General features: G+C 37.1%; 1 protein-coding gene across 4 annotated transcripts in view; it reads left to right on the top strand.

Annotated features, from left to right (window-relative positions):
* The window catches only part of ST6GALNAC3 (ST6 N-acetylgalactosaminide alpha-2,6-sialyltransferase 3), a 647729-nt gene that overhangs the window by 512645 nt on the left and 109729 nt on the right, over positions 1-25355 (top strand). For 2 of the 4 annotated variants that reach the window (XM_036890105.2, XM_057500337.1), the window contains exons 4-5: positions 5334-5441; positions 6498-9707. The exons of 1 other annotated variant lie outside the window; for it this stretch is intronic. In XM_036890105.2, coding sequence (XP_036746000.2) covers positions 5334-5441; positions 6498-6684 — 295 coding nt within the window. In that variant the 3' untranslated portion in view covers positions 6685-9707. Of the gene's footprint in view, positions 1-5333; positions 5442-6497; positions 9708-25355 lie in introns of those variants that run through there. One more of the 4 variants, XM_036890106.2, reaches the window with a different exon arrangement.

Raw genomic sequence — 25355 nt, forward strand, 5'->3', positions numbered from 1 at the left:
CACAGGTGAGCTTGAAAGAGAGAGGAATCTGGTAAAATATGAAACAGAACAGAACTTACTGCACAGGACAGTCCCCTGCAGCAAAGAATTATCTCACCTAATAGTAATAGTAGTAGTGCTGAGATTGAGAAACCTTGATAAAGAGAAAAGTGCTATCATTTTCCCCATCAAAATATAAGCTTCTTGAGTTCAGAACTCAAGGCATTGAGCTAGTGGTATTCAAAACTTAGCAGAGCATCCTGTGAATGGATCATAAATTCAATGTAATCCAGTTTCCTTTTGAAGAGTAACTATTTGTTTCCTTAGTTCCTCTCCTGAAATTATCCAAAAGGGAAATGTCATTCACTAGAAAGTTCCTGCTTGCCAGGCAATAGGAGAAAAAAAAAAGACTTCACAATACATTTCCAGAAATGAGAAGACAGGACAGCATGCTCAGAAGCAGGAGTGCAGGCGAATGAAGGATGCTTACAGCCAAAAATAATGAGATTGATGGAAATAAGGATAGCCTGACAGACGATGAATCCCTGTGGACATATGATGGCCTTAAACATCAAGGAACAGGGGTAAACATCAAGGGGCAAGGTAGCTTATATTTTATTGGTAATACACTAGATGAAAGATCATATTTTAAATGATATGCCTTCAAGCATGTGCTACATCAAGGTGTTGACAGCATCATTTTTCCAAGAGATGAGCAAGTAAATTTAAGGAGTTTCCAAGTGGTAAGTATCATGATTACCAAGGAGCAGTGGGATGTAAAGCTTGGCCAAATGATTGATAGCTTCCTCTTAACATCCCTGCCTTTATTTTCCCCTGCATGGCTCATTATTCTGCCACATTAATTTAAGCTTTCCTATTGTATTGAATTAGGGGCTACAATTCTATCATCCCAAAGGGAATCTTGATTGTTTATCTGCAGATGACAATAATTGTTTTTATCGATCCCCAAATGTAGAAAGTATAAAAAGCGCTGTGGCTGATGGCCAGCTAGTACATAGTTAGTGCCCCATTCATGAGCAACAAATTACAAGACAGTACTGGGCCCCAGAGGAGACACTTTAAGAATTTTTTTAAAGCATCTGATAGTTATCAAAAGGTCTTTCCAAGCTGAAAAACTTTCACATACATTAGCTCAAGTCTTTTTTTGTTGTTTTTATTGAACTTCAAACGGTCTACTTGTATAATTTATACATCTTTATATCTAGAACACCTACCTACACAGCAGGAAAGTTTAGAAATGCTGCAGCTACAAGAATTCCCAGAGCCAGTGCCATCCAGGCCAGTGAGTTCCCTTAGGGAACCAGATCACTTGGGCATTTGTTCGGAAGAATTCCTGGTTCATCCAGCAGTTGCCATTATTCCTCTGCAGGTATCATTATATGGACATGTACATGCTGTGGGTAGGAAACCTCCCTGACTTCACATCCTGAGTGTATTGGAGGCACCGAGGAGAGAAAATGCAACTGTCTAGTTAAATGCTGTTTATAGGAGAGGACACTTGGGTGGCATGAACCTCCTTGATCTGAATCACATGCAACACAGCTTGCTTGAAGAATTTGGGGGCTAATTATTAGTGTCTTTTTATCCAGAAACAAAATAAATCAGGTCAGTTAATTAAAAGTAATCAAGTATCAGAAATGCAGTAAAATATCCTTATTAAGTGTTGAGATGAAAAGATCTTTGACCAAATGCCCAATTCCTGTTCTTTTCCTGTGGTAAAGAGAAGATAGATAAGTAGAGTAACCACTTCAACACTTGTACCCTGTTTATCCTTTGAGGTTCTGAAAGCTTACTGTTGAGGACTCAGAAATAAGTATCTGGGCTGGAACAGAATGAGCCAGAACTTGTTTTGCAGAATAGAGGTCCATGTCACACAAGTGATCCCTCTTTTATCCTGGAGCTATAATATTACCTTGGTCCTTGACAGCTAGCATCACTATGGATGGACCCACTCCCAGAAAAACATGTAGAAAGAAAAACAATTTGCCCTAACTTAGGTATTTTTTCCTCATTCAGATTTTTACCCTAAATACTGTGGTCCAGTTGTGTCTTTGGTGTTGGACAGTCATTCCAGCACCTTCCATGAGCAGTAGCGTGAAAGAGGGAAACATGGAGCTCTTCCCTCCAAACGTTTAATGACTGTAGTCACTACCATTGTAGGATAGAAACTTCATACCCTTTTTGTATAAGCCCCAGACATTTAGTGGTATGCCTGCCACCAAGTGGACATTAAATATGATCCAAATAATTAATGTGCTTGTTAATTATGCATCCAACATGCATGGGGCAGGTTACTGTCAAATGGTTAAAGCTTAAAACAGATTAAGTATTTGAGGGTGATAATCACAGAATCATTTGATTTTAAAACTGGAAGAAACCTTAGATGTGATTTAGTTCAAACATCTCATTTTAGAGTCAAGGAAACTAAGATGATGCAAAGAGGCTGAATAAGTTGTCCAAAGCTCTGTAGTGGCAGAGCTGGACTATGACACCAGACAGCCTCACTCTCAGTTCCATGCCGTACTCTATGCTGGCTCGGAAGCTCCCGGGCTTGTGCTCTGTTGTGCTGTATTGTGATTAATTGCTTTAACATGTGTGCCTCCCTGACTAGGCCATGTGCTCTTTAAGAAAATATTCATTACCGGCTTCTAGCATAGTCAGTGACATAACAGGATCCCAATTAATGTTTGTTGAAAAAGTGAATAAATGGGTGAATAAGTAAGACCTGTTTTTTCTCATCATGTCCGGATAAATGCTATGATTTTTAGAGATCTCTACTAATGTTCGGTCAGCCTAGGTAGGAAGATAGAGAGGGTAGAAAGGTAGAAAACTATAATGAGAAGACAAGAAGAGGAGAAGAGAGTATGCAGTTAAATAGGAATAATAACCGGGAAAATATTCAGTACCTAAACAAAATTTCTAGATTCAACTTGGGAGTTTTAGTCAAGACTCTTGCATCTTCAGATCTCTCCCAATTTTCACATAAAGACTTTTTAAACAGATGGTGCTTTAAGCAGTTTGCATTGTTGTTGTGCATCCTCAGACCTCAGAATGCAAGTTAAATTGCATAATAAGCAAAGCTGCTCTTTAGTCAGATGTCACTCCCTGCAGTACATCCTCCTACCCATTTGGCACCCATCCCTTACCCAGGCTGATGCTACTATTCTTATCATAGAATAAAGTGCATGTAACTCAGTGTGATCCTGTTTCTGGAATATTTTCCATTTAGAAGACACACCAGAAGATACAAGGAAAGGTTACTTACAAAGTGGCATTCCAGACTTAGTGTCAAGTAAGCAAAGGGGAAGAAATACATGGGCTGGGCTCTTCTCTCCTTGCAGAAAATCCTAAGTCTAAAAACAAAGTTTAAAAATGCAGTTCTCAACCCCCATTCTGATATGTGTTGCTCCTGAAATGCTTGCTTGTTCCAAGTAATTTGATACTAAGCGGTGCCTGTTTAAAAAAGAAAAAGAATCAAAGGATTTGGGGTCCTAATTATATAGCATGCTCATGGCTTGGTACTGGAGAACTGCATCAACAATACTGGACATAAGTGGAAGCAGCTACAAGCTGGAGAGCTGTACTCAGAGAGCGGTTATCAGTGGCCAAGTTTCAGTTTGTAGGAGAAGAGCTGGCTGTGCTCCAGCAGGCCGTCTAGATAGAAGCTATGAGGTTTAGTCTTTTTAAAAGTAGTGTTACCAGTTGCCAGCAACCTGGGTAACCCAAATGCCCCTACAGGGAGAGTTTTAAGAAGAGAGGCAGTCATCATTTGGGGATGGACTGGGTCCCTTTGGTTAAAGACAAGTATGGAAATCCGGCTTTTCATCAAATACTCCCTTGAGCCATTTGGAACTTGGCAGACCCCTCTAATCAGCACTACCTCTAACTACATCAGCCACTCTCCCATTTCTGCTGCTGTGCGTCCCATCTTCTCTTTAAACATACCAAGCACGCTTCCATATTTGTGATTTTGCCCTTATTTCCCTTTCCTGGAGCACATTTTTCTCATGGTCTGTTGAGCAAGTAGCATCTGACTCCTATCACCAGGAGTCAAAGTCTAAGCACTTCTGTCCACTGCATCTTTTTTGTCAGAATCACCAGGGAAGACACACCACAAGCCCAGAATGGAACAATGCTTCACTCACACCGAGAGACAGGGCAAGAGCAGCCCCAAGTGTGCACATCATTCCCCCAGCCACTGGGTCCTTCGTTCCTGGCAGCTGATTCAGAGTCCTTGGCTTGCATGCAACCCTCTCATGCCACAGAACAAACTACTCCTTCCCCTCTTTGCGGGGGACAGATGCAGTACTGGAGGCGGCCAGTTGCCATATGACACATGCCTGTGCAGAACAAGGGAGTACACATTGACTCCGAAGCAGGGAACGACATTCCCATACAAGGCAGTGAGACTGGCACAGGCTGTGAGGGCTCCTTATTGCTTGTTAAAGAAGGGTTCCAGCCTCAAGGACCATTCTCAATGTGGCCAAGACAGGGATCAAAATCTGCGCTCATGACATGGTCTTTCCCAATGTGATTCACATGGCTTCTTCCCCTCCTCCCCCTTTTCTCCCTGCTCTTTGGCACTATCACCAAAGAGGCATTTCTGACCTTTTTAACATAGCTGCCTCCGAACAGTGATCCTCTGGCCTCCATGAAGACAGAAGCTTTGATTGTTTTGGTAATTACTGTATCCCCAGCATTTACAGCAGTGGTTGGCACATAAGTAGGTGTTCAATAAAAATGTGTTGAAGTGATTGGTAACATAGGTCATACAAAGGAAAAGTTTGTCTTGGGATACCTGGAAAGCAGTGAAGGAAAGCTCTTCAGATGTTTTCATAGACCAGGACATTCACCTAATTTGCATCTAATTTATGCTTAGAAGCCCAACAAGTCTTAGAGAGAGTACTCTGTCCAGGTGAGCATGATAACACCATTACCATTCAGCTCCCATCGGGGCTCCAGGCAACTTGTAGACAACCTGTCCTCTGATACACAGCACTAATTTGTGTCTTATGGGAAGTCAAATAAATTATTTCTTCACCTGAAGGGAACAGGATTATTTGAGTTCAGATATTTGCCATATGGCTCCTCTTCCATATAACATAGCTTCTAGGCTTAAGGAAGTAAGAGTGAGAGCATGCCTATAAATTATTCAGGGATAATTCAAAACAAGTGCATATCTTTGACAGATTGTCAAGTTTCTTAATGCTTTTTCTTGATAACAAGTGCTCTGTTTTTGATAAAAGGTTCTCATTTCTTACCACACTTTATTGTGGCCGTGTGCATGTTTTCTGTCTTGTTCTGTATGTTGTTTGTTTTTGTTTCCCCCACAGAGTCCAGTCTGGCTCTTATCTCAGCACGGGGTGGTTTACCTTCATTCTGGCCATGGATGCCTGTTACGGCATTCACGTCTACGGGATGATAAATGACACCTACTGCAAGTAAGATCACCGGAAATTATTTTTATGCATCTCCAATTCTGATATCTTGTCAAAATATCACAATACATTTTGATACCATAAATCTGAGACCCAGATAAAGAAACAATTATTTCCTGGCGTTCTTTGCTGACATGACATTTTATTGTCAGTACATCAAGTTGTGACTTTTAGGGGTGATAAAAAGAAAAATATTTACTACAATCTAATGTCAAATGTCAGAAGGGACTTTTTTTTTTCCTTAATCAGTGGCGTATCAGGGATTCGTGGCTTGGAAATACAGAACAAGTTTAGTGGTTATTTAATTTGCAAAGTGAGCTTGGCATTTCTGTTGCTCTAATGGCTTGATGGATGGCTATCTACTCAATGGTTATATTTGATCATGAAGGACAAAATGTCCTGAAGCCTTATAGAAGCTGATGATTTAGCAAGAGTTCCTGGAAATTACATGTCACTAATAAGTGAGTAATCTGCCAGGTCCTTATTTAAAATGGGTATGTTTATCCACAGTAATATCCCTGCCAGTGGAAGTGTTTGTAATTATTTAATAAAACAAACCTTCCATGCTTCATCAAAGTAATGAAATATATTTCCCTACCAACAATTGCCACAATATAATTCAGAGAGTGTTTTAATCATATTGTCAAACTGGTAACATATGATAAATGATCAAGTATTTCTACCCTAACTAAGCATAATGGGGTACAGATAAACCAAATATCTTACTCTGAAAATCACAAAGCTTTTTCAAGCTTTGCAAGAGCATCGGGCTATCCAAATTTTGCTTCCATTATGCACCATTTCCTCCTTCAAAGGATAGCTATATGTTTGAGTGTAATTGGCATGATATATAAATTTCATTTGATTTATTAAAGCACTGAGGACCTGGTACATCTTCCTAAAAGCTTTTATACATAATAGCTTTTAACTGACTTCATGGACAAGAATCATGCATGGGTTTGCAAGTAAATGCATTTACTGGGTACAAATGGATTCTTGCAAATGAATGCTTCATTCTTCACCTCAATCTTTCTCTCCTTTTCTTTTTTTCTTTTCTAGGACAGAAGGGTATAGAAAAGTTCCCTATCATTACTATGAACAAGGAAGAGATGAGTGTGATGAATATTTTCTTCATGAACATGCCCCATACGGGGGGCATAGGTTTATCACTGAAAAGAAAGTGTTTGCTAAATGGGCCAAGAAACACAGGATAATATTTACACACCCAAACTGGACAGTGTCTTGATGTTGGTTTGTCTGATATTGCCAGGCCACATGACATAATTGTGATACAGCGACTGTGATGCTAATGGCAATGATGATTAAGACAGCAACAATGGTGATCAAGTTTCTGTACATTCTCAGATATGGATGTTGACTCTGCCAGTAATTCAAACTAAGGATTCCACAGAGGGTGGCTGTGCTCATTGAGTTCTTTCTGAAGTTTCAACGTTACATATTGCACTTTATAATTTAACTGGAATTGAGGTGAAGGCCAGTAACATGACAGCAGTGACCTAAGAAATAGGAACATTATCCTTCAAGATAGCTGCCCAGAATTCTTGAACAGTAACCTCCAAAAGCCACAGGGTTTGGCCTCATACGGCAAGGTTCTGCCTCCGTGGTCTCTGGAGCTTGAGCAGCTCTACCATCTTGAAGAGCACTTGATTGTCAAACACTGACCCAAGAAATGCTGTCTGGGTACCAGTATCTTGCCACAGTTACTTGTTAGCCTGTAGGCAGGGAAGGAATCTCTCCCAGACACACCCTCTTCATACAGTACCTCCTACAGCTGAAGCCTCAGGCCATTTCCTAATTAACAATGAAGATATCATGGACATCCGTCAGGATTACTTGACTATGTAAAACACTTAATTGAAATGGGCCAACTAGCAAATCTTGATGAATTTCTGTTCTCACCACTCCATTCTTACTCCCCAAACAATATGGCTAAACATGTTGCTAGGATGGTCTGTATTAATGTTTAGTTATTTTGGGTTGAGTCGTAAATATTTCAGAATGTTATTTAACATGTAAGATACCAACACTGTAATAACATATACTGTGAAAACATAACCAAAAGGGTTTACTAACTCTGCATCAACATCTAACAACACAAAATCACATGCTTTTTTAAATCATGAAAACAGGGAAAGCAAAGCATATTTTTACATCAATTTGTATCCTACCATACTTCATAATATATATTTGTATATTCTATTTTACAGGCCCAAGATGTGTCTCTCCATACACTGCATTGTCATTGCCAAGTGCCAACTCTTAGACATGGAGAGGAAATGATTCCTTGTATTAAATCTGACCAGAGCTTTTGCCTTCTTGGGGTTTATTTTCTCCCCAGTGTATTGGTCGTTATAGCATAATGACAACAACAATAATGACCTTAATGTTCAAAGTGCTTTGTCATTCAGAGTCCTTTCACATACACTGTTCTGGGTGATGCCCATGACCACCCCATTGAGATATGATGCCTCCTTACAGATGATCTGTAATTTGTTAATTGCTCTGAAATACTCCAGATTGCTCCCCTTGTTAATATTTGTATAGAATAGCAATTATGTAGACTAGTAACCAATTGATTTCAGGGCCAAATACAATATAGGAGGATTATGCAAAAAATAGCACAAGGATATTCTTGACCATAGACTAGGATCCCTGGGAACTGAGGGACTTTTGATTTTTTCTTTTTTAAATGACTCTATTTAGGTGGGGAAAGAAGAGGAAGCAGGGAAAACAGGATGGAATGAAAGCAGGAAAAGTTTCCTGTTCCCGTCTTGAGATGACTTTGTATTCCATGTACTCATTGCTCCTGAAATACTAGAGGGTTGATTTGCTGAGAGAGCAGCTGAGAGACTGATTTTATCCTAGCAAATGATTCAAAAGACAAAGCCAGGTTTGACTTACAGAACGTTTTGGAGTCTGAATGTGTGATGCATCTCACCTCAGGAGCCCATCGTAGGTCCTTACCAGTGCTGTGTCCCCTGGTTAGTTATTAAAATGGGCCATCTTGGGCAAAAGCCTCTCTTGCTCTCTGCTGCCCTTCTGATACCCCAGTACTCACGTCCGTAAAAATGACTAAGCGCCACTTCCATCACTGGAACTGTTATCATTGTTATTCTTTCATTGTTGTTTCCTTATGTGATTTTTCAGTGCTATGTATGTTAGGTTTCTTGAGCTAATGATGGATAGAAATGCCCCCTCAAAGAAAAATAAACAGATACAAATGTTAAACTTGTAATACAGACTGTTTCTCTCCCTTTTTAAATGAAAGGAATCCTTGATTATCAGAATGCCTTAGGAAATAGCATAGCTTAATTTAGGTTTCTGGTAAGTGGAAGGCCAGCTCTATTTGTGTTAGCCCTTACTAATGAGAAATGTTAAAAACTTGCCTTGATCTCCTGCCTCACTATGGCTTCCTTAGATGGAGACGTTGGCAGTGCTTGCATCCCTCGCTCTGTGGCAGTAGGTGTGTGTGGAATAGGCAGTGTTTCCTCTGCAGGCGGAAGGGTGGCCTTCTTTTCCCATCCTGCCTTTCTCTCCCTGTCTTTTTTTTTCCTTCACTAAATCCAACTCTACATTTTTATTGTTGTTGTCTCTTGTCTATTTTTTTCCCAAAAGTGGGCAACAAAAACACATTATTCTCAATTTGAAGACCTAATTGGATGATTTCCAGCGTAATCAGCATTTTGATAGAATTGCATGGCTTTTTTTCTCTGCAGTCTTAATGTTCTCTACTTCCACTTCCTGTTCTTTACCCTCAGCTTCCTAATTCTAGTGAAAATACAAAATCTATTTTCTCCTCTGTTGAGATATTTTCCATCTAAGATTTACTGATAGAGAAGAGAATGGCAAAGGAGCAATTCAAGGAGAATACTTTGTCGTGCAAATTTCTGGTCATAGCCACAGGTTCTAGTCAACTGCAATTTCTTCCAGCATCTACACACTGGAAAATTTAACTGAACTCACTCATTGCTGATGTGTATGTATCCCAGAAGTTAATTAACATCTGTAAAAAATTAAAAATATTTTAATACCTTCCACAAACGGTACTACGGAAAATGGCCACAATTTGCTGAAATCAGCATAAAATCATGCAGGCTAAAAATAGTGAATATTGTTTTTAATTATGTAGAATCCTAGAAAAAAGCAAGGAAATTTAAAAACATTTTTTAAATGAATGTTTCAATCTTTCAAAGTTAGAGTATCAATAAATAGTAATGATTTATATTGTTTTAATGGTAATGTGAATTGGAAACCTTGTGAATTGGATGTTTGTGTATCTTCACAGAGTCGATTTGTGTGTGTGTATGTGTGTGTGTGTGTGTGTGTGAAGGCATATTTTTGAATGATGTGTATGAATCATAGAAAACCTAGCTTAGATTTCATCTAAAATTTTTGGGTTACATTTTAAATCCTGATAAAAGAGGCAAAAATCCAAATTAAATGTACTGATTGCTAAAAGTACATAAATCATATTCAATAGCTGGTCAGAAGAATAAAAGCCAGAGAAGCTGCTAAATCTAGAACTGAGAACACAATTAGATGCCACAGTTGTGACAAATCAGTCCTGTAAGTATAGCAATCTGTATCACAGGCTCTGCCGATTACAGCTCAGCTGAAGTCACATTGAAACACATCACATCAAGCTTCACTCACACTCAAGCTTCACTCACACACACACATATTGGTCCGCCCTATTCAAATAAGCCTGTCTGTAGTATAAGCAAAACTCAGATTTGCATGGTTTTTATTATATGGCTAGAGAACTGTGACCATTGTGAAAAAGAGCAGTATTTAAGGAGATTGCTCTTTGAGGATTTGGAATGAATCAGCCAATGTGGTAGTAAGTCTGAACTGGAGACTTTGCTGGCCTTTCCCGGAGAATAAAGCCATCAAAAGAGAATCACTCATTACTTCCTTACAAAAAAAACAACGGTAAAGTACTTCACCTGGTGGTGTTAATTAGATGCTAATTACAGGCTCAGTTTAGTTTTAATAAGCAAGAAAATATAATCAGATGGCTTCCTTTTTTAACAACACACCCATTTAGTGTTTAATGTGGCATGTCAAATATGTTGTCCAGTCACTTGTTTGCATGTCTTAGCAAAACAAATGATGTACAGGCCCTGAGCCATGAGGGGAAAAAAATGCTTTTCCCTTAACTGCATTTTTAAAAGGCAAGGCCTCATCATTTTAAAGCATACATAGATCCAGTCACTGAAGGAGCCACTGATAAGCTTTGCTAGAAGTCTAGACTCTCAGAGCCTCAAGGGGTTTAGAGACCAGCCAATTCAACCCCTTGAAGAAATAGACCTATAGAGATGAAGAGACTTGCCCGGGGCTATAAAACAGGCCATTGGTACTACCAAGGTCTTGAGATTCTTATGTCTTCTTCTCTAGTACTTTTTCCATTATATTTTTTGTGCTACAGTAGCTGGAAAAAATTCATGAGTGACTTACTAGAAGGGTCTATTCCTGGAAATCAAGGCCTCCAATTATGTGAATTCTACTCATGATCAAATAAATCCTATACTGAAGTATAGACATATTTATATAATTGAAAGAACATACCCAGATAATTGTCCATATTCTCTATTATCTACTTTTATTGCTAAGACTATGCCATGTTGTAATATCATGAAATTCTAGAACTAACTTAAGGAATGTAAAAGTGAGTTTCTTACTTCTTATGTTATTGAGGATGTTCAAGCCATTGATACTCCTAAGAGCTGTGGAGTAGGGAAATTGCTTGGTGTAACTAACAGGTCCCATCGTTGAATTATCCAAGGAGGCTAAGTGCCCTCATCATCAAACCAATTCAGCTGCCTGGGTGAGGGAACTAAGCCATCTGCACTGGCTGCTGAAATGTTGCCCTTTGGTTCCATACTCATCTCTGACTGCACATGATTTTGAGCCCATATATATACCCTTCTGGAAGGTATAGCAAAGCCCAAAATGCCCCACAGGACTCAAACACCATGCAAGATTGAAAGGGTTTTTTCTTTACAGTCCATTCATGATACTGGTCAAAGAGAATTTTGAAACCATATGCAACAGGCTCTGAAAATGGTTGTTGTGCCTCAGAAATTGCATATTGTTCTGTTGCTTGTTTTTGCTGAACTTTAGAGAAACCACTAGAGTAAAATTCCATGTAAATTGCTAAGGCATCAAATCAGAACTGTCCTTGGGCACTGTAACTTTGCAGAAAACCTCATTTGGGTTTTTTTTTTTTTTAAGTTCTTTACTTTTTCTTTTCCGAATAGGCACAATTTGTTCATGAAGTAGAAAAGGTTTTCTTTCTCCACAGATCTGTCTCCTTTTGTTCATACCTTGGAGACCTCAAAAAAATAGAAGCGCACTTCCAGAGAAGCAAAGAACATCTTGGCGAATAAATACCAACTGTTAAATTCATATATTTGCCTATATAGTGAGCAGTTTCTTCTGAGAAGTTCCAAAGAGACCCAAACCAGGGCATATCACACATCCTTGCTACTGAACCTTCAAAGTACTAATTTCCTTTTGTTTAACTTTGTTGTCATTGCTACTGAGTAAATATATATTTCTGTTACATACGGTATATTTTATGCTTCACTCATTTTTTTCGGAGTTCACAGTTTTTTGCTGTAGTCTCTCATTCACTTTAAAAACCTGCAATCTTCATCTGTTTATAGAAGAGACTGTAAATGCACAGTTGTGCATTTGGCAAGGCTGTTTGTTTTCTTTGTTTTTTTTTTCTGGGTATCATATTGCTTTATTTATAGGCACTATGCCTTAGAATAAAGTTTACTAAGCGGCAAAGGGCTACTGGTATATCTCAATGTGGTTTGCTTGCGTGAGAGAGGAGATGTGAGTAGCGTGGGGGAGTGTTTGTCTCTAAGAGAAACAAAAGCAAGGCGGAGGCGGGGAAGGTACTCAACACACTCCGTGCCCAGGCCCCGCTGCGGACAGTGACAAGGGAAGTATTAGTCGGCCTCCGGAATTGCCTGTGTCCACATTAATGGATGCTAAGGTGTATTTCCTCCCTCGCTGTGTCAGATTTGTTAGTAAAGTTGGGTTAGTACATAAAATTGAGAAGTCTTCATTCTTTCTTCCTTCCTTCATTACCTCCCTCCTTTTCTTCTTCCACTCCTCCTTGTCACCCTTACATTTTTTCTAGAAAATTCAGTAGTCTTACAGTTGAACGTAATATGTGGATAGTTTCTCATTTTACAAATCAACTTACAGTGCTCTTCCAAACTCTGTATGAGACCCCTATTTGGATCTGATCTTAAAATGAGAGTCTCCTTTGGGAATAAAGTAGTAATTTCTATGCCTGGTTTATTAAAGGATTGTATACTTCATTAAATCCCCTCAATTACATACACATGTATGGAACCAAAGGGCAACATTTCAGCTATGCAATGTTACTGTCACCATTTCACATGAAAGGAAACTGAAGCACAGAGAGGTTAACTAGCATGCCCAAGGTTGCACAGCTAGTGATGGAATGAGGTTTTGATACAGAGTCCACACCTAGCTGGGACAACTAGAGATGTAACCAAAACTCCAAAACTTCAGCGTCTTAATAGAATAGGGTTTGTTTCTCTCCAAAACACGTTCCTCTCCACCGGCTTGACTCCAGAACGACTCAGAGGCACAGGCTTCTTCCATCATGTGGCTTTGCCCTCTGCACCCACTGAAGTCCTCTATTTGGCCTGCTGCTGACGATAGACTATGGAGGATCCTGTGTTGGAGGGTTTTATGGACAAGTCTGGATGATGTGCATCATTCCAGCCACAATCCACTGGCCAGGCTCAGGCACATGGCCTGATCATGAGGTGGGCAATTGTTGCCTGTGGATCCAGAAGGAAAAAGGAACAGGCTTATGATAAACGTGCAGCAGTCTCTGCCATAATATTCCTAGTCAGGATGACTTAGCCAGGAACAAATCATTCAATTTAATGCAACTGTATGGATGAATTATGTCAATAATCCTATTATTAGGAACACTTAGGAAAAAAATTTCTTTACATGATGTCAGTACCCACAGTTCAAACAAAATAAGCTAGGGAACAAAATATTGTTTTAGGTCCTTGTATGCCAAGAAGAGAGGATATGATTTCCTCTACCCAAGGCAATAAAGAGAGAAACTAATATGCTGGAAACACTTTTAAGTGACTTAACTCTCCCAGCAGTAGAAGTAACATGTCTTTGAATGTCTTAATGATCTGTGGTTAAAGTAAGATAGATCCATCCTCATCTCTATCCGCCCATGTTTTGGTGTACCTGTTTCCTTCACAAGATGTCACAAAGATTAGCCTCCCTTTTCAAGTTGTCTTTGTCTTCAGGTCTGCATAGAGTTGCATTGATTTTTATCAAGGCAAAAGTGAAACTGCTGGTTTTCGTATCTTCAAATTACAAATCTCTCTCTTGCATTCCCCCTCCCTTTCTCTATTCACATCGGCATATGAACTCGCTCAAGGAAAAATCGTCCTAATATGCCATAAAACGGTTGTCCATCGCGAGTAGCACAGGATATATTCCCATGGAGAGAAGTCCTTCATACGTTTTATCTTTAACTGCAACATTTTTCTTCCATTCCCACTATTTTCTACTTTTGACATTATTTTCTTAAAGGTGTCTAGAAATCCTTTTCCCCTAATGCTAATAGAATTTCACAACCTAAAGTTTTTTCTCACCTAATAGGAAACTGTTTGCTGCCTTGGGAAAAATTGCTTTGCATGTTAGTATATAAATTTTCTTAGTTTATCCACTGAGAGAGATTAGTTGAGACTCTACAAACAAAATAATTAGAGAAGAGAAGCTGCCAGTGTTTACCTTCTAGATCAATGTGAAATTCCTTTTAAGAACAAGAAACTATAGTACGTGGTTGGTAAATGACATAGGTTCGAATTTTTTTTTGAGTTGTAACTGGTGATATCTTAAGGTGTTTTATAAGATTAAACTGAGGTTCTCACTATCCCTAAGCCCATGGATAGAATTCTTGAATAACACCAGTATACTGTGAGTGTTCACCAGCAATATCTTACGTTAACACATTGATAAGAGTTCTTTCATCTATCACTGGCCAAACTTTTCAAACATACTGTTTTCTATGCTTATGAAGTCACTTAAAAATCTATATAATCTTCCAAAATAATTTTCCTCCACATGCCTAAGTTCCCCAGAGAAGTAATGAATGAATTTGACTTAAAATGAAATTGACTTAAAATGGTCTGCCACCTTAAGTGACACTTTTACTTCAAATTAAAATGGCTTGTCCAACATCTTTTGGTGATGTTGAGTATAATAGGTTTCATCTCTAGTAAAAAAATAAAAGGGCATACTAAACAATATTTGATGGATAAAAGGACATTAACGTTGGATAAGGACATAAATGTCATGCAAATGGGTGTGTGGATCATGCAGAGTTCTGAGTGGGTGGCTTTTTTGTATGAAACCTTAGACAAAGGGGATAAAAGCATTCAACAGCACAACATATGGGTTCAATAAAACCAAATGAAATTTGACAGAAACAAATGTAAAGCCAGGCACTTAGACTGGAAAAAAGACAGGAGCATGGCTTAACAACAGTACTCATGAAACATATCTGGAGGTTTAGAACACTCTAATATGAGATGTAGCAATTTAAAAGGTCATTATGACCTAAGATGCATGAAAGAATATTTCAAGAAAGTTCTATATTGATCAGACCACTTCTGGGGATATTTTTACTTGGTATCTGATTGGACACATAGTTTAGTTTCATTGTCAAAACATTAAAAAGACAGAAAGGTATGACACCCATTATCACACTGCATCTATCCATCCAGTATTTTCTATGGATATTAAAATTGATATCAAAGGCAATGTGATGCTATTTTGTAACCTGCGTTTTTTCTCCTTAATAAGAAATTGCAGGTATTTCTTTCAATGGCACTAAATTAGCCTAAAACATTTTCAGTAGCTACATTGTGCCATGATCAAATTAACCACTCCTCCAACATCAACATGTTCATGAATGTTTGGACACTTCTCAGATATTTTTACTTTATTGTACCAACATAGAGTGGTGCTTGGCTTCCTGGCACCTTTGCCAAAAATTGGTGTAATTTTTTTCCATCTTTGCCAATTTTATACATGCTAAATAGGTTATCTTGCTATAATTAGCATTTAATTTGATTACTATGGAAACAAAACATTTTTGCATATTTTTGGCAATTTATATCTCTTCTTTCTTGAATTAGCTCTTCCAATATTTTGATCATTTTTTATTGCAATGAGAGTCACAATACTTCAAAGGTACAGACCAATAAGAATTCATTCAAAAGAAAGAGAACCAGTTAAGAAACATCAGGATTTTGAGGGAATTGGAAGTCATGTTGTTCCAAGTATTGGAAACATTTAACTAGCTTGATACAATGTTTTAGGGTGAACTAAATTCAAACAGTTGAAAAGCATTAAAGCAGGTACCAAATGAGTTGTAAACTCTGTGTTTCCATTGAACTGCAACTAGAACCACTGAATGAAATTTCAGATTTTATCTCAGAAAATAATCACAAGAAGTCCAAAACTAGAGTGTAGGTTTTTAAAATTGAGTAATTTATGTGAAATGTTCACAGATAGATTGGACCACCCATTTGTTCAGTGTTTGATGAAATAGAAAGTTGGACTCAATGTCTCCAAAGTTCCTTCCAAAGCACACGTCCTGTGAAATGATGCAGATCTGTGTGGGAAGGCAAGATCTGACACTGAAGTTCTGAAAAAATAAGCCTAAAATGGTTGAGCTGTGGGAGCCCCTTGCCTCAGCAGCAGCATACTCAGATGCCATCTCTTAAAACAAGACATTTCTGATGATGGCAAATTTCACCAAATTCATGTTCAGAGTCATTTCCTGAATTCTGGGGGTATATTCCATTGCTGGTAGGTGCACACACATTCCCCCCAGCCCCCTCCCACCATCGCTACTACTGCCTATCATTGACTTCATTCTCACAATGCTTCACAAGAAGCTATAACTTCCCAGTGGGGAAAATTTGTTCACATTTCATATATCCATATTTTTCTATATTTGCTATTGTGCTATGTCTTTGAAATGTAATGACTCAAGAAAATTACATTTAATATCATAGCATTCCCCACGTTGGTAATTGATGATAATGGTGTCACTGTAGATTTTGGAGTAATTTATATTGTCCACCTTTTCCTATTTTTGCTAGATTAAATAAATTCTTCTTATTGAGTTTTGCTGCATTTTTCAGTTTTCTAGTCTGTACCACTCACTTTAAGGATATTTATAATCCTTTTATCTGGTCTTTGTAGTTTCAAAATGATGTCTTACACATTTTAAGTTTTGAGCAATCAATGCCCTTTTCAAATTGCCCTCTTAAAGCTTTGTAAAATAATATTCTCCATAATGCAACTTTAAATTACCTGCCTTTTCCTTTACTAGACTTAATCCAGGAAGGCTAATTGAACATTAAGCATTTTAATCATCCCACACTGTCAAACCTGTCTTCTCATTACTGAGAACTGGGTAAGCCATAAGCTTAATTGTGTTCCCGGCAATATAACTGGAATAAAAGTTTGATAATATAAGTGTTACATAGCTATGGAATTAGTGCTTCTACTTATTAATATCTATACAAAAATATTGTTTAACAAATATCGACTTTTATAACTAGTATAAATAAACAAATATAACCAAATTCCTGGTACTTCAGTAGGTTCTTTGGAAAATACAGAGATGGTTCATCTGTAGTATTTATCTTCATGGAGTATACAAAGTTTTTTTTAAAAATCAAAATTCCAGATAACTATAGGATGACCCAAAACAAGGCAATGGTCATAAGAATGATACAAATTAAAATGTCATTTGTTATACAGATGTATAAGAAGTATACAGAAATGATGATTCAGATATAAAAATTGTCATTACATTAGATGTACTAGAAATGTTCAACTAAAACTATAGGGCAGCTCAGATTCTCAGGATGATATAGCACATGATGGATCTCAGGAAGTATATCTTGAACTTGATTTGCAATGCCTTGTAGAAATGGTTAATTCAGGAGACAGCCACCAAGACATAAAGATACTTTCATCTAATAGAAAATGAGGCTTCCTGACAGCAGCATCTTGTAGCAGAAAAGCAATGTTTATTTGAAAATGTATGGTCTATTTTTGAAAAATGAAATGAAAATGCCCATAATATAGTAAAATGCTAATAACTCTTCTCTAGAATCTTCTAGGAGACCCCACAGTTCAGTCAAGGCTCTGGTACTATTTTTAAATGTATTCATTAAACAAACAGCACCTTTCAAAGACATTCCAAAGTAAGCTGTGAATTCAAATAGCATAGGATGTGGAACCAATGTAGGTGTAAATATGGATCCATTTTATCCCTTTTATCCACGTAGATCAATTAACCTTGTTATTATTCTTGATATGCATTCACTCTCAGCTTTAAGAGTTACCATGAATATGAATTACCCTGATTATGCTTTTTCTTATGATGGTTTCACCTATACTTACCTATTGAGTAGAATGTAAATTTTCTAATGTAGTTATAGCTATATGCATCTAGCTGGAGACTTAAGCAGTGCTAAGAAACAGACTGGGAAAACAAAAATCATACATATGCTCCTCTCCCAACTTTCACTCATTGTCTACAACTTCCAAAGAAAATTTAATAGAGGAGTCATACTCTTTTATGTGATTAAACGACTCTCATGACCTAAATGACCTACTTATGTTTTCCTAGAAGTGATCTTGTCAGGAAAAAATTACTCTCCTATGAGGCAGGTGAGTTATTCTCAGTGAGGCATAAGAGTAAAGGGAGATGAGATAGCATTCTATAAGATCATAAATTCATACTCTTCCATGTCTCATCTCAATCTGAAATCTTACAGTCTTTCCTAATGGTTCTTCTTTGTTATGTTATTCTGGAAGGGCTACCCAGGTGATCTCATGAGTTATGATCATTGGGATCCAGAAAAAAATCCACATATATTTGGTCAACTGATTTTGATAGAGATGCCAAAGTAAGTCAAAAGAAAAGAGAATAGTCTTTTCAACATGTGGTGCTGAAATAACTGGGTATTTATATGGAAAAACATAATCTCTTACCTCACACCATACAGAAAATTAACCTGAAGTGAATGATTGACCTAAGCACAAAAGATAAAACAATACAAATTCTAGAGAAAAACAAAGCACAGGCAGTCCCCAACTTAATGATGGTTCAACTTAAGGTTTTTTGACTTAATGATGGTGCAAAAAATGATATGCGTTCAGTAAAACCATACTTTGAATTTTGAATTTTGATCTTTTCCCAGGCTAGCAATGTTCAGTACAATCTTCTCTTAGGATTCTAGGCAGTAGCAGCAAGCCAACTGCGGCTCACAGTCAGCCATGTGATCACTAGGGGAAACAACTGATGTACTTACAAACATTCCATTTTTCACTTTCAGTACAGTATTCAATAAATTACATTTTTGTAATGCCTTTGTAATATGCAAAGAGATATTCCACACTTTACTACAAAAATAGTTTTTGTGTTAGATGATTTCTCCCAGTTGTAGGGCAATGTAAGTGTTCTGAGCATGTTTAAAATGGGCTAGCCTAAGCTATGACATTTGATAGGTTAGAAAATGCATTTTTGACATATTTTCAATATATAATGTGTTTGCCAGGATAGAACCTATCATAAATCAAGGAAAATCTCTATATAATCTTCACGACTTTGGTTTAGACAAAGATTTCCTAGGACACAAAAAGCAAAAAAACCAAAAATCTTTAAAGTAAAATATTAATAAATGGAATTTAATTGAAAACTTTTTGAAAGACACTGTTAAGAAAATGAAAACACAAACCACAGACAGGAAAAAGTATTTGCAATACACATAGCTGACAAAGAACTTGTATCCTGAATATGTAAAGAACTCTTACAATTCAATAGTAAAGACAAACATCTCAATTTAAAATTGGCAAACTTGAACATATGCTTCACAAGGAAAGATATACACATGGCCAATAAACATAGGTAAAGATGCTCAACATCACCGTGAACAGGAAATACAAATTGAAAGTGAACACTGTACTAGACATTAGAGACTCATTGGTGAAAAAATGCAATATTGTTCCTGCCTTTATAGATCTTATAGTGTAATGAGAGATACAGACAAGTTAATAGGCATTCACAAATAATGGGATAAGTGCTGAATAGGAAAAATATGTATGCTTTGGGAGTGATGACAGAGAAGATCCCAACACAGACAAGAGGATGGACAAAGGGATTATCAAGCCAGGCTTCCTGGTGAAAGTGAATTTAATCTAAGATCTGAAAGATGACTAGAAGCAAATTGAGCAAAGGAGTTATGAAGAAGATAATAAGCATGGACAAGGAACTGTATAATGCAGACAGTCATAATGAAGAGACAAGCATGACAAGCCAAGAAACTAAAAGTTTACTATGACTGTTTGGGGAAAAACCACAGGGGTGGAAGTTGGAAAGTGGTGGTTAGAGATAAATGAGTAATTTATTCAGAGGTCAGATCACACAAGTCTTAAAGGCTATCATAAGGAATTTTACCTTTATTATAAGAGGAATGCATGGAAAGCATAGAAATATTTTAAATGATATATCTGACTTGCTGTTTAAAAGAATCAAAGGAGAGAAAAATCAAGGGTCATTCACGAGTTTTTAGCTGGACCAATTAGGCAGACATTGCTATAACTGTTATAGGAACTACAGTAGAAGAAGCAATTGGAGATGAATTGAGTTTTAGATGTGGTCAGTTTGAGGTGTATATAGAATATTGAAATGTGGTTTTAATATGAAGCTCAGGAGAGAGGTCTAGCCCTGAGATACAAATTTGGGAGTCATCTGTATAATACAGAATAGGGTATGATAAGTGCTATGCTAAAATTTTGTACAGAATATCATAAAAGCACAAAGATCATCAATATTAGTTATTTATTGTTGTTTAACAAGTTAACACAAACTTAGTTATTTCAGGTAACACACATTTATTATGTCACACTTTCTGTGGAGCAGGAATATAGGCATGACTTATCTAGGTGCTCTTCTCACAAAGTCTCTCACAAAGCTTCAGACAAGGTGTCGACTAGGACTGACATTGCATCTCAAAGTTCAGAGGGGGAAAGATCCAAGTCCAAGCTCATGTAGTTGTGGCTAGATTCAGTTCCTTGATGGCTGTCACTGGAGGGTGTTCTTAGTTCATTGCCATTTGGGTCTATTCATAGGGCAGCTCACAACATGGCAGTGTGCTTCTTGAAGTCACCAAAAGTGAGTCAGCTAGCAAGGTAAAAGTTACAATCTAATCATGGGCGTGGCATCACTTCATTGCTCAGGTCCACTATTGGCTAGAAGCCAGGTCCAGAATGGGAGGCGATTATACAAAGTTATGAATGTCAATAGGCAGGATCACCCACAAGCTTCCTACCTCTTCATCTCTACATAAAAGTGACACATGAATCTGAGCGAAGGTATGTGAATTCTAAGCAGACAGTAAAAAAGTAGAGGGCTGACTACTGATGCCTCAGTTGCATATCTTGATGTTGATTAGCAAAATTTCCATATTTTCCTATGTCAAGATTGATTATGGACCAAACTGACTAAAATAAACAAAGTTGTAATAAATCTAGTATAAAGTTTGAGAAAATGAATCCAGCGAGGAATAATCCCATGGATTATTGGGATTATTAATTACCCCATGGATTATCGCAAGGAAAACCAGGATCAAAGCAGGGGAAAAAAACATTAAGCTTGTTTACAAATGCACAAATGAATGGAGAAAAGAATATTATATATTTTCAGTGGAGGTTGTGATGAAAGGAAGCATATCAAAATGAATAGGTATGAATGAAAGAGTATTAATTAATTTAGTCATTATCAAGAGTTACGGGAGTAAAATCTGTTTCTAAGCCTGCATTGTCTGTGATGTGACCTCCCAAACAAAAACAAGCACACTGGGAATTGAGGCTCCCAGATACATCGGCACTGGATAGGTTCTGAGATAATGGAAAGAAGACAAAAACAGTAAGAAATGCTTTCAAGTTTTTAAAATTCATGAGATATTAGTAATACTGTTTCCAGAAATACATGAGCTATAGACTAGAAAAAATAAGAAAAAACTGAAATCACAGTTTCAATTAGGGTGGAACATGCATCACAAATGTATGTAGAGTAGGACATAGCAAGATCTCAAAAGAAAAAAAAAAAGACAAAAATCTCTTTGATAGTCGATATTCTGAATGAGCAGCATTTATCAGGTTATTCATTTATAATTTATTCATTTAATAAGAATTTACTAAATGACGGTTGAAAGTTTAAGTAAAAATAGGACATTTGTAAAAGTGAGAAACTACAATACTTCAAATTAACACTCAAGCCTGTGCTAGGTTATCTATATCACAGCTGGAATGTGGCAAAGTGACAGAGAAAAAATGAAATAAAGAGCTTTCAGATCTATACCACCTATGGCTAAAATAAAGTTGATATTTCCTTTCTGACTTTAATGACAGAAAATATTCCTGACTTGGGGACACAAAGTAACAACTCAGAGCTCTTGACAGAAATAAGAAAGCGAAGTCTAGAATATATTATAAGTAATAATTTCAGGAACTTTTCTGATTGTGGTTTTTCTCAAAGAAAAAACTTGGTGGATGATATAGATACAGAATTAAATAAAAAATGATACCCAACCAAAGGAAAAGATTTAAAAAATTACCTTTTGCTTCTCTTACTGCACTCTATATTAATGTCAGACAGCTCTTATTTTTCTTTTCCCAGCACACGTCCTTTCTTTTCCCTCTCTACTCATCCAGTAACAAACCGTGATCATAAGCTTGGGTCTCCAATCCAGGATGGGCTTAACTTTGTACCGTATCATTTTAGCCGTGGTGATTGGTTTGGAATGGGCTATCACAGCCAGGTCATTCAGATCTCTTCCCTGTGGATGAAGTACAGATCCCGAGAGAAAGGAACTGACTCTTCCCAGTGATGTTGCTATGAGGGTATGCTGGCAGCCTGTCTGCCTAATAGCTATCTTCCCTACGAAAAAGCCAACTGGTAATACTTTTTAACCCTCAAAAAATCATGAATGTTTATTTCAGTATAGTTTTCCCAATTACATAAGCCAGGAAATGCCCCTTTTCTCTTCTGTTTCAGAAAAATTGTCTAAAACCTGAATTGGATTTTTGCTAGTTTGTTACTTGCTGTCAAAAGAATCTAGACTAATAAAATCTAGCAACAACATGAAGCCTCCGTGTTTTGAAAGATGTTGTCTGCTATGTTACACTTCTTAAGTAAAAAGTAATTTGTTCTATGTTTTTGATAACTGAGAAATTTTACATCTATTCTAAACACCTAATCAGGATGAGAAAACTAGAATTACTAATTGAGTTGACAAAATCCCAACCAAGGGAAAGAGTGTAATGCTTCACCAACTTTCAGAACGTAATCAGAGACAAACATAAGACTTCCATGAAATTTTTCAAAATATTTCAAAAGTTTTAGGACCTATATGACTACCCTAAGGGAGCCCTGGATTCCAGAGATGCCAGTGTGAAAACTATGCTTGTAGGATAAATCTCTCTTATAACACTAACAGAATAATAATTAACACATGAGTTATATGCCTTTCTCCCCTATTAGACATTGAGCAACAACATATACAATATTTGATTCTGGTGAGGATGTATAGCACTCTGAATGCTCATCCACTGTAGAAGATAAGGCAAAATGGACAATCACACTAGAAACTGGCAGTTTCTTATAATGTTAAGCATACAGTTACCCTATGACCCAACAATCTTACTCCAATGTTCAGAACAAAAACCTGTGTATGAATGTTTATATCAATATTATTCATAATCACCACAAACTGGAAATGGATGAAATATCCTTCAATAGATGAATGTATTAATTGTGGTATGTCCACATAATAAAATATTACTGTGCAATAAAAAAAAGACTACATTTCACACAATACAGGTGAAACTCAAATGCATATGCTATGTGAAATGAACCAGAATTTAAAAGTCACGTATTGTATCATTCTGTTTATAGGACATTCTTTAAAAGGCAAAACCACAGGGATGGAGAACAGGTCAGTGGTTGCCACGGTTTGGGTGTGTGAGTGGAGTTGACTGCATATGGGTAGCATGAGGGAATCTGGGAGCCTGGTGTAACTGTTTGGTGTCCTATTTGTGGTGTACACAAATCTATACACGTATTAAAACTGAAAAGTATACACAAAAAGTAAATTTTTTTGGTATATAAATTAAAATAATAATGACTAAAAGTCTCTCAAAACTGGACAGCTGACACCCATCCATTGCCCCTTCTACTTTGTCCTGGGAATGTAAATGCCAACTTCAACTATGACAACATGGATGGTGGAAATTACCTGCAAATAGGCAACATACTAGCCCTGTACTACCTATTATATGGGGGTTTTCTATAAGTAGCAGTCAAAACTATGCTAATCAATACACTCAGTGTCTTTCATTTGTGATTCCCCATGAACATAATAATGTATATATATTCAATAAATAACTACTGACAAAAAAAGTTTTATTTAATGCAATGTTACCTATTATCAAAATATTGTTTTCCCCAGCTTGCCCAGCTGTAAAATATTGTTAGAACCACTTCACTAATGAGTTGAAAGACAAGTGTTTGCCATGATCATTCTTCTTGGTAAAATGAAGGATTTGGTTGAGGTCATCTTGAATAAGTCAGGCATTGTATCTGTGGATCCACTACCCCAAATAATCCACTCAACTGGTTTAAAATCATTTAATCTATTTTTTTTAAACACATTAGCCGCAGGGATGAAAGTACAGTATATAGAATATAGTCAATAATATTGTAGTTTCTTTGTATGTTGAAAGATGGTAACTATACATATCATGGTGAGCATTTAGTAATGTATATAATTGTTGAATCCCTGTGTCGTACACCTCAATCCAATATAATATTGTATATCAACTACATCTCAACTTTAAAAAATAAAATAAAACCATAAAACATAAAGCATTCAGACTCTCTCCTGGCTCAGATTCCCAGGACTCTGACTGGTCAGCCATGAGCTGACATGTAGAACTTTCTCTCTCAAACTTGATTGCAGTTTCACATCCCCTAGGGAGAGTTCCCCTGCTCAAAATTTCCTAGACTGTCTGACTTAGATTAAAACTTCTGTTTTAGAGGCTGTGAGTTCCCAAACACTCCTGTCTGTTGGACTCTAAGAACCCTTTTTTGATTTTATAAAAATAGGTAAAAATTTCAGAGGCACTTTCATTTTGGAATAACTTTGGCCAAGTCCTGTGAACCTAACTTACCATATTCCTGTGACTTAAGTTTGTAATTTGTGACCCAAGACCTGCATCTCAGACCTAAGTGTGTTCTGTAGCAATCAGATCCTTCCCTTCAACAATGTTTTGAAATTCATTTGCTTATTCAATAAACGTATCTTCCACAGTAAGGTTTCAATCTGGAATTTGGAAGCTGGCTCTGGTTTCATCCTGTCTAGGCTGTCTACTCTCTTCATCATATATATCAACACACACATACACATCTTCCCATTTGGGGATATGGGTTCTATTTAATATTTTTCATTTCCCTGTCTGCATTCATCCAGCCCTAGTATTTGCATGATATTTAGCCCCAGGTAAACAGTAAAAATATTTATTAAATAAAAAATAATAAAAACTATAAGTCAAAGCACTGGAAAGAAGAAATATCATTATGGCAAATAATGAAAGAAAGGGAAGAAGGAAGTGGACAGACATTTTCAACAACACATCTATCAGTTGTTTGCCACATGCTGGGCCTTTGGTCTAAGCATTTACGGTTCCTCTGGTGCCATCATTGCAGCTGAACTCTAGAGATTA

The sequence above is a fragment of the Manis pentadactyla genome, chromosome 4 (assembly GCF_030020395.1).
Source record: "Manis pentadactyla isolate mManPen7 chromosome 4, mManPen7.hap1, whole genome shotgun sequence".
Lineage (NCBI taxonomy): Eukaryota > Metazoa > Chordata > Mammalia > Pholidota > Manidae > Manis > Manis pentadactyla.